The sequence below is a fragment of the Parus major genome, chromosome 24 (assembly GCF_001522545.3).
Source record: "Parus major isolate Abel chromosome 24, Parus_major1.1, whole genome shotgun sequence".
Classification (NCBI taxonomy): domain Eukaryota; kingdom Metazoa; phylum Chordata; class Aves; order Passeriformes; family Paridae; genus Parus; species Parus major.
The window spans coordinates 4,997,966-5,008,010 of NC_031792.1; the positions used below are offsets into that span (position 1 = coordinate 4,997,966).

At 55.7% G+C, this 10,045-nt stretch overlaps 1 protein-coding gene across 3 annotated transcripts; it reads right to left on the reverse strand.

Moving 5' to 3' along the window:
• Positions 1 to 741: 741 nt before the first annotated feature.
• SLC37A2 (solute carrier family 37 member 2) lies at positions 742 to 10,025 on the reverse strand. 3 transcript variants are annotated; one of them, XM_015649971.1, is made up of 20 exons: positions 9,918 to 10,025; positions 8,175 to 8,256; positions 7,973 to 8,060; positions 7,530 to 7,608; positions 7,201 to 7,336; positions 6,721 to 6,797; positions 6,472 to 6,638; positions 6,055 to 6,092; positions 5,638 to 5,817; positions 5,412 to 5,502; positions 5,272 to 5,334; positions 4,702 to 4,787; positions 3,842 to 3,890; positions 3,478 to 3,551; positions 2,926 to 3,004; positions 2,744 to 2,841; positions 2,359 to 2,423; positions 2,046 to 2,094; positions 1,463 to 1,495; positions 742 to 1,004 (listed from the first exon to the last, which is right to left on the reverse strand). In XM_015649971.1, exons 1-18 carry the CDS (start codon positions 9,974 to 9,976, stop codon positions 2,052 to 2,054), a joined length of 1,554 nt encoding a protein of 517 aa, XP_015505457.1. In that variant the 5' UTR covers positions 9,977 to 10,025; the 3' UTR covers positions 742 to 1,004; positions 1,463 to 1,495; positions 2,046 to 2,051. The 3 variants fall into 3 exon arrangements, with proteins under 3 accessions (XP_015505457.1, XP_015505458.1, XP_015505459.1); XM_015649972.1 differs by lacking the exon at positions 1,463 to 1,495; XM_015649973.1 differs by lacking the exons at positions 1,463 to 1,495; positions 2,046 to 2,094.
• Between the last annotated feature and the right edge of the window lie 20 nt (positions 10,026 to 10,045).

The window sequence follows — 10,045 nt, forward strand, 5'->3', positions numbered from 1 at the left end:
GGGGGATGGAAACACATCCCGGGGGGATACAAACACATCCAGGGGGATGGAAACACATCCAGGGGATGCAGTCACATCCCAGGGGGATGGAAACACATCCCGGGGGATGCAGTCACATCCCGTGGCGTCCAAGCGCCCCACATGTCCTGGCTCCACACACATCAAAGTCGCCCCCCGGTCCCCGGAGCACACAGCTGGCTGCACAGCTGGTCCTGCCTTCAGCCATCTGACACCGTGGGGGCTTCTGAGCCCCATCCCTGCCCGGGGAGCCTGCAGGGCTGGCAGCCAGCGGCACCTCCTGGGGACCTCCCTAATTAGGAAGCGTCTAATGAAGATCAGCAGCTGCCCGCACTGGACCAAGAGCAGGCAGAGTGTGTTAGCAGCTCACCGTGGTGTGGTGCTCTTCTTTTGGAGCTAAATGATATGATTTTGGAATATTAATAATCAGCAAAAACATTGGGTTTTGTCTTTTTTTGCAGTGGGTGAGTAAACCCAGCTTAATTTGGGCTCAGCCCAGGGATGTTCCCTGTGTAGAATAAGCAGTGCTTTGTTGGAAGGCAGTGCCTGAAGTGATTTGGCATCATCTCCCGATCCAGATCCTGGAATACCAAGCATGTGGATGGGGCAGGCTCACAAACAAGAGACTGAATGTGGGGGAAAGCAAGAGGAGGGCTGTGATCACTGCCCCCAAGTATTCACAGACTCAGCTGAGCCCCATCAGGACATGGCATGGAGCAGCCACACAGTTTTTGCATGTTTTTATTAATAAAACGGCCGATGGTGGAGAATTGACCCAGAAAACCATTTGGCCAGGGCCCTTTGACTACTCCTCGCCCCTGCCTCCGTTGGAAGCAAAGCCATGGTGGCAGTGAGCCCGTGGGGCCGTGCCCGAGGCTGGGCTGCAGCTCTGCCGAGACGCCCGCGCTCCGGTGTGTGTGCCCCAGCCTCTCTCCTCCCTCTGGGCTTGGGGCAGCTCGCAGGGGGTGCATCAAAACTCCTTAAACCTGCGGGGAGAGAAGCGAGCGGCTCAGGGCGGAGGGAATCGTCCCGCAGAGGTTGGGATGGATGGTGGACACTGCGGCGCTGCTGGAGATGGAAAGGGAAAACAGCTCTGCCGGGAAAGCCCAGCCCCATCCGCACCACAAGGAGGAGAAGCAGGTGCAAGGAGGTCCAGCCACTGTTTTGTCTGGCCAAAGATGAAATGTCCCCAAAAATCCTACAGCGTTTGTGCCTCTTCTCTGCAAGCTGCTCCGGAGACACTCCCCAAAGCCCTCAAGACATTGCAGTATTGCCACAAACTGAGCCAGCTGCTTCCCCCAGCAGAAACCAGGCAGCACTTGGTGCAAACACGGGTGCTGTCAACCCCTAGGACAGCCATCACCCTAACCAGCCCCGGCACAAGAGAGCAGAGCCTGGCAGCCCTCCACCAGCAGCTGGAGAAGGAGATTTGGGCTGCACTTACCGCAGCACGAGGCCCAGACTATTGGTCTTTCACCTGCAAACACAAGACATAAGGGACGAAATGTTCGCAGGGGGTCGGGGTCTGGCAGCCCCACTGCCAGCACTGGCTGTGGCCCCTTCCTCTAGATGTCACATGGGGATGGTGGTGGCAATCAGAGCCAGGCCAGCGCTGATCTGGAGATTATTTATACACTCACTGCAGTGATTCTGCTACAGATTTGATTAGTGAGCCCTGGCTGTGTGTAATCAAGCTCAGTAGCACAGGTGGGCAAAGCCTATAAATTCACTTGTTTCAAGTGCATTAATCAATCCCAATCGATTGGGCACCTGGGCCAGTACCTCCTAAGTCAGCCGGAGACAAGGATGCACTGCCCATCCACATCTCCCTCTCCCCCCTTCCTCCCATCCCCTCCCACCATCCCACACTCTTCATTTGACCTCTTGATTCCCAAATCTTGATCTCGGCCCTAAATGATTGGAGGAGTGACTATTTGGAGGCTGAGCCTGCAAAGCGAAACTCGGAATCAGAACGAATCAAGCTTGTGTTTGCGTTTAATCCTCAGGGCTCAAGTGAAGATACTTACACCGAGCTACTTCCCATCCATCACTGACTCTGTTAGCTGCACACTAGAGCTACAAAGACACAAGGATGCTGTGTTTAGAACCCCATGTGCTTTTTGAGGTGCAGATGGCTAAAATCCCCCAGGTGCTGCCTCGGCTGGAGGTGGAAATGTCTCTGTGGCCACAGGAGCGAGACGTCGGGCAGACGGCCTCGCCATGCCCGCGCGAAGATGAAGCAGCGACAGCAAGGGATAACAAACATCTTTCTGGAGCAGCACCAACACCGTGTTTGGGCATTGTGGGACCAGAGGCTGCCACGGGGTGGCAACTACGTACCCTCTCTGCCTCGCCATGTAGCCGCACCAGCCACGGGCCTCTTTGACCACCACACGAACAAGGAGCTGCAAGAGGAAGGGTGGAGGATCGCTGCAAGGCTGGTGGCACTGCAGCCTCCAGCCTTGGCATGAGTATTTCCATCACCAGATCGATTTTACAGCTCTTCTTAGCAAAGATCATATGAGCTAAACCTGTGCAAGGAGGAGGTTGTTGGGAAAAGCCAAGTGGAAGCAGAGGCTTGGAGCCAATACAGGCCTTTGCAGTTTGCCCGGGGCCTGGATGTCTTCTGAGAACCATCTGTGCCCTCCACCAGTGAGCAGGTAACTAAAAGAGAGCCTGTGACACCCCAGGGTAGAGAAAGGAGTCCTACCGAGGTGAGACCTACCAGACAAGCCAGGACATCAGCTGCTATCAGCATGTAAAAGACGTTATTCCAGCCTGTGGGGGAGATGAGCCCCGCGAGCAGCGGCCCCAGCGCAGCACCTGTGGGAAAAGGCACACGAGCCATGTCAGCCCCTGCTCACACAGGAGGGGAGCAGGACAGCCAGCACCCCCAGCCATACCCACCAACAGATCCTGTGCCATCAATGATGGCTGTGACAGTCGAAAGGGCTTTGGCATTTCCTTTCAGAGATTCATGGGTGCCCTGTAAGGATGGAGGAATAAAACATAAGGGGAAAAAGCAGCTTTGGGGTGCACGGCTGGCATATCCCAGAGTGAGGCCGATGTCCCAGGCTGCAATTTCCATGTGTCAGATGGATGGGAAGACCAAACTCAAATGCTGTCTGCAGCCAAACCATGGCAAAACCTGGATCACCAACAGCAGGCAGAAATTCACAGGGGATTTGCCACCAAATATTTCCACTCTGCTTGTGCTCAGAGGGAGATGCAGCAAAGCTGAAACACAGCCATGTGGCCAAGGGTAAAAAACAACAGGAAAATCCCTGTGTTTAGGGGAGAGTGGGGAGCACAGCACCAGGTGTGACAGCTCTGCCCTTCTCCACTGGGCTTTGGAGGTATTGGAAAACAAAGGTAAAGTGCAAAAACCGCAGCAAAACATCCTGAAGAGCCTCTGGGTGTGCAAGGGCAGCATGACGGGGTCTGAGGTGCACCTCTTACCAAATCTGCCGACACCGCTGTTGTGATGAGCGCGTAGGGCCCGTTAACCAGAGCACCACAGATGATCAGCATCCCTGCACAGGTACCCAGGGAGAGATCAGATCTTTAGGTGCAGGGAGCAGCAGGACATTGGATTCATCATCCCCAGCCCACGTGTGGACATTGCTGTCCCAAGCATCCATCTCCTGTGCATCTCCATTTTCCCATGAAGACCCCACCCAGCAGGCAGTGAGCACTCATCCAACACCCCCCTCCCCCAGGTTCAGGAGCCTGGCTCAAGAGGAGGAATAAAGGCAGGTGAATGCACAGTGTCTTCCATCACCACTTCAGTGACAGGAGCTGGCAGCACCATGGAGCTCCTTACCTATTGATATGCCAATGCCGTTCTGACCCACGTGGTTATACAGGAACAGCTGGAAAAGAGACACAAGGTGAACCAGTTATGGCTATTCCAGCTGTTTCACCAAGCGTTTTCCCTGCAGCAGTACCCCGAGGATAGGATGGAGAATGTGGGGACCTGAATTACTGCTCATGCCGAGCACCAGCTGGGATGGGGGGCTGAGTGCACCCCTGACCCCTGCATCCCACTGGCATGATGAAATACCTGGCAGCTGGCAAACAGAGGTGCTGTCACAATTTATGGCCAGTGAAGAAGCTCTGCTGCCTCCCAAGACTGCAGCCAGACATAATTTGCCCCAGTGGTGTCTCGGGGCCGTGGATGTGACGCAGCCCCTCTGCTTCCCTGCTCTTTCAGCGGGAGAGGCTCCCATCCTGGAGCCAGCCAGGATTGGATTACAGCTAATTAGCCATGTTGTGGAAGCAAAGCCAAATGAGCTCTGTGCAGGTGCTTGGGAAGGATGTCCAAGCCAAGCTCCAGCAGAGCATGAGGCTGTTGGCATGGGGGCTTTTGGGATGAAAATCAAAGAGACAAAAGCTGGACCGGCTCGGTGGGACTCTTAAGGCTTTGAGCAGAGTTATGGAAGCATGGAAAAACCTACAGGGTTATTTTAGTTGTCAAGGTCCCTGCAATCCCTTCCCAGTCCCTAGAGCTGGACATCCTTCCCAGGAACATCTGGGCACGTGAATCTATCCCAGCTCTCATCTCAGCCAAACGCGTGACCAGCTTATCCCGGGCACTTGGGAAGAGGAAGGCAGCTGTGACTCAAAGGAGCCAGAGCAGAGGAAAGCCTCGTGACAGGGTTCTGAGCCCGTGTGACAGCTCACCATGGGAGCAGCAATGACCAGCATCACGCAGCACGTGGTGGCTCTGCCGCCAGTGTAGTCAGAGATGAGGCCGGCAAAGATCCCCCCTACAAGAAAGAGTCGCAGGTGTCAGTCACACCACCCCAAAGGCAGAGCTTTGCCCTGGCTCAGCCCAAAATCCAACATGATGCTCTGTCACCCCTCTTCTTCTGACCAGTATGCCCCCCAAGGTTAAACATAATCTTATCAGAGTGAAAAGCTTTGATTTATCCCTTCCACTTCCTCCCTGCAGATGGTTTCTCAGCACTTCCATGCCACTCTGGTCTCTTCCATGCTTGAAAACTGTAGGAAAAGGAGAGCCTGAGCAAGTGAGACCTGAGGAAAGAGGCTGTGATGGTCATCAAAACAAATGGATGCCAAAATAAAATGGAGGGCTGTTTGCTGCCTGCTGAGTGCTGTGAACAATGAATAAACCTCCCAGGGGAAAGAGATTGGTGTTGCCTGTGGGGGGACCAGCCAAGGCTGGTCAAGGCCAGGACTGTCCCTAAATCATCCCTGATCCACTCCCTCCACCCTGGTTTGTTAACAAACCTAAAATACCCCCGACATCAAAGAGGGTCGACAGGTCCCCGGCTTCCTTGGCACCGAAATGAGCTGTGGGGGAGAGGAGAGGGGTGAGAAGATGTTTCATTTGCAAGGCTCACTCCTGCCTCACTGTCCCCAAAACTCACCGACGTTGACAATGTAGAGGGGCAGCCAGTACAGGAAGGTGTAGCTCACCAGCTTGGCAAAGAGCAGGCACAGGGAGAACTCCACCACGCCCTGGGAGGAGAGGAGAGGACATCAGAGGAGCCTCCTCCCTCTCACCTCCTCTGGATAGTGGGTTTTTCCCATTTTCTGCCCTGTGGATGCTCTGAGTTGCTCTGGCTTTGCTCTTTCCTCCATCCCCACACTCACAGGTATCCGAAGTGCCCCAAGGAAGCTGATGGCTTCAGGCTCCTCAGCTGGCTCCTTGGGGTTGTGGGAGTGATCCACACTGCTCTGGCCTGAGAGGCTGAGTGGGCCCTCTTTGGAGGTGACTGCTTCAGGATCCTTCTCACTGATGGTGACTCCTCCAGGATTATCATCAGAGGCCATCTAAAATCAAGTGAAAACAGCAGATGCGGCTCTCACAGCTGGAGGAGGCTGCAGCATTGGCTCTGCTGCTGGGGCACGACCTAGAGGATGCTCCCAGTGCAAAATCAACAACCATCCCCTGTGACAACTGAACACTGCTCTAATTCCTGCCATCACAACCTGATGACCCAGTTGTTTCACTGTGCCCTGAGTGACACCCAGCCCAGGCCAGGCCCGCTGGGAATCGGCGCAACTCACGTGGTGCAGAGGTGGATCACAGTCAACATCCTCAGGGTCTGCAGGGACAAAGAATATCCTGTGAGGAGAGCCTGGACCAACCCCACTCCACCTGCTCTCCCTCCAGCATCTCACAGGGGCTGGGAACGCCCAGGTCTAGGCTGCATCTCTGGGTACATTCTTCCCCAGTAAAAACCCAAGGGACTTCCCTGATATTCCTAGAAAGACAGGCTCAGAGGAGTGACTGGGATGGGGGATGAGCCTGCCTGGACAACCCCAATGATGCCAACCATCCCCATGGTGGTCAGATCCACATCCCTGCTAGCCACAGGCTGGAAATTTGTATTTGGGATTGCCAAAAATGCTTAGAGCTGGGCAAGGTGGAAAATTGTATATTTTACACTGGTTGTCAGCTGTGCTCCAGATCACAACACTCACACTCCACAAGGAAGAAGAAGCAGATGATGCCTGCAAGGGTGATGATGATGCCAGGCACAACAAAGGACAGGCCCCAGGCAGAGGAAACCCAGACACCGGCGATGAGCGACCCTAAGATGTTGCCAACAGAGGTGTGCGAGTTCCAGATGCCCATGATCAAACCTCTCCTGGTGGGGACACAGCCGGGTCAGTGGCACTGAGGTCAACAGGGACCAGGACTGGCATGGGATACATTGGACAAAAACTCACTTTCCTTTGCCAAACCAGTTGCCAACACACGCCACAACAGCAGGCCAGCCGGTCGTCTGCACCAGCCCATTGCAGACCTGGCAAGAGATGGGGAGCATCACCCAGCAAGCACAGCCATGGAGCCCCTGCACTGTTTTGGGCAACTGGCCTTGAAAATAGCCACCCCTATTCCAAAGCTGTTAAGAAAACACTTGGTTTGTTTGTTTTTTTCCCTGCTGGGGCAATCCTGGAGCCGTTTGCGTCGCTGCCATGGCTAAACTGGGAGTGGCTGGTGTTGCCAAACCAGCTGCCTGCACTGCCTGGAGACGGGCACACCCGCTGGTTTCGACGCCCACACCACGCACAACCAGGCTTTGAGGGGAATGGACGTACCCAGTGCTCCCCTGCTCAGAAACTGGGCCACCCCAATCCATGAAGGTCACTGAAAAACTGGGATGAGGCCGTGGTGATAAAGCCTGGGCATCCCCCAGCACAACACACCTGCACGACAATGAAGTACCAGAGGACGTGGATGTTCCAGAAGTAGCCAAGGCCAAAAAGGGCAGTGAAGAACCCGCTCAGCAACATTCCCCCTGACAGGTAGTAGCGCAGAGGGAGGCGCTCCCCAAAAATGCCGCTGCAGAGAGAGGGAAGAGCACGACCAGAGCTGTCACAGGTGATGCCACCAATGGGCATTATCACACTGAGCCAGTACCCGAATCCTGAGCGGATCTTTGGCTGCTTTCCTGTTAGCATGACCCCATCCCAATGGAAACCAGCTTCTGGCAGACTGGTGAGAACTGGTGAGTGGAGGGAAAGGCCCTGTGTACCTGATAAACATCCCAATGGCGTAGGCCACCAGGAAGGCATTATCCAGCGCCCCAAAAAGTTCCTTGTAGTTGTCCCCATCTGGAAAACAAATATTAGGGCCACCTCAGCCTGGCTCCCATCTTGTGCCCCCTCCCCATGGCTGCTGGCTCAGCCTTGTCCCCCATTCCCAAAAGCCTGGTCTCCATGGCGGCTTCTGGGGGCATGGCCGGGTGCCACCCACACTGGGACATGGTCCTGTCCTGTCCTGGACTTCACCACCCACTGCTGCCCTTCGGCCCAGGGGCATGGGACAGACTTTTATCACTTAATTACCTCCGGGTGCCTAATGAGCAGGTGGCCCCCGGCCAAACCCTGGCCACGACCTGGTCTTAGGGGATGGGGGGAGCCCAGTTCAGCTGCCACGAGCGCGGGTTTTGGGGTGCCTTGGGGGGCTCAGCCTTACCAAAGGGGGCCCAGCTGCACCATGTGGTGCTGTTGGAGTCATTGTGGGGGTTTGGGCCCAAGGCTGAGCAGTTGGGATGCAGCTGGCTCTGCAGGGAGAGAGAGAAGGGGTGAAATCGAGGTGCTGTCAGCATCCCCCTCCCCATATGGAAACCTCCAGGTTCCCTGTCCCCACAGCAGGGTGTGGTGAGGCTGGAGCTCACCTTGACGATGCTGATGGGTTTTCGGGAGAGGTGGTAGCTGCTGTAGGAGAGGAAGGTCAGTACCAGAGTCAGCCCCCGATAGCTGTGGGAGGGAGGAAGCGGAGGTCAGGGTTTGTGGGACAGGCGTGGGTGGCCTCAGAAGCCAATGGGACTCTTCTACTGGATTGGAGACCTGAAGCAGCTCAGCAGAGCTGGTCAGGAAGTGAGCAGATCCCTCCAAAAAGCCCAGGATGCAGCTTAAAAAGATCAGCTGAGTTTTGTGGGGAGCATCAAGCAGTATTTCCACCTCCTCAAGCAGTTACATCCCACCGAAACACAGGGTGAGCAAGTGCCTTCCTGGTGTCACAAGTGGAAACTGCACTGATTCATCATCACTCCCAGAGTTAATCAAAGATAAACTGGAAAAAAAAGCAGGGGGAAATACCAGCTGCTCTTCCTCCACCAAAAAGCCATTTCACCCTCTTTGCTTGGATTAAATGCAGGGAAATGGGGGAGTCTGGGCTCAGGAAATGGGGATGCCCATCAAAGCTGACAGATAAAGCCTGCAGAATCCCAGGTAGGATCTAGCACTTTGGAGCAAGATGAGGATCTCTGAAGGATCTCTGAGAATCCTGCCTTCAGGAAGGGTTTTATGGCAGCACAGAGGATGCAAGTGGGCAGGCTGCAGCACACAGACATGTCACGGGGTTGCTTCAAGTTCAGAAAAAAACAACAGCCTTTTTTTCAGTGGTTTTGGCCCATTCTGCTCCTCTTTGCAGTTTCACTTCTCCCTGGAGCTGCAGCAATGATGGGTGCCCTGGAAATCCAGGGCAGCTCCCTGTGCTGTGGTGCTGGCTCCAAGCTGTGGCTGAGAAACTGCTCCTTCCCACCCCAAAAAATGAATAAACCACCCAAAATCACTGCTAGTGACTGCAGGGCTGATCCAAGAGGAATAGAGAGGCCACAGTAGGAAAGGAAAAGATAAACTTCATATGTAGTGCCCCTCTGGGCCAGACACTTGGGTGTCGGGCTTTTTCTTTTTACCCTAAGTGTTCTGGCAGGGAAAATTCCAGCAGATGGAAAAGCAGGGGGAGTGTCTGGCAATGGGCTTCCAAAAATCCAAATATTAATTGAAATTAAATGGGCAGCAGTCCCATCACCTCATCAAAAGAGAAGGCAGCAGGCGAGGTCTCTGTGCTGGCCACATCCAGAATTTTCAGTGTGAAGGCCTGAGACATCTGGAAGCTGCTGGGTGCCTTCCCCAGGCCGAGCCCCAAGCCCTGGGCTGCTGGGATGGCTGAGCCCATCCCACAGTGGCTCCAGTGCCTGAGGGCGATGCTGGGCCCCTGCGGACCCTTCATCTGCATCCCCAGGTCTGTCCCACTGCCAGTCCCCAGACAAGTCAAGCGGTTTCCAGTCGGGCGCTGCTCCCAGTGCTGGTGCCCATGCTGGTCTGGGACCAGTCTCCATCCCAGTGCCAGTCCCTATGCCCAGGGCCAGTCTCTATCCCGGTTCCACTTCCAGGGGAATGACACCCCCTCCTCCCTAAGCCAGGCTGCTCCCTGCACCAGCTCCGCTCCCGTCCTGCTGCCGGCTCCAGGGCCAAGCTCTCTCCCAGTGCTGCCCCAGTAAAGAGTGAGCCCCGTTCCTCAGACCGTCCCTCTGCCGTGCCCATACCCTCCCTGCCCGGTGTCCAGTCCCGATCCCGGTCCCTCTATGCAGCTGCAGCCGCGGTCCCGGTGCCGTCCCCCCCGTCCCGCTCACCGGCTGTCCCGGGGGAGGGCGCGGAGCAGGCGAACCCCGGGGGCGAGCGCTGCCCTCATGGCGGCGGCGGCGGCACTCGGGCACCCCCCGGCTCCTTTTCACCGCCCCCGGGGCCGCCGCTCCCGCCC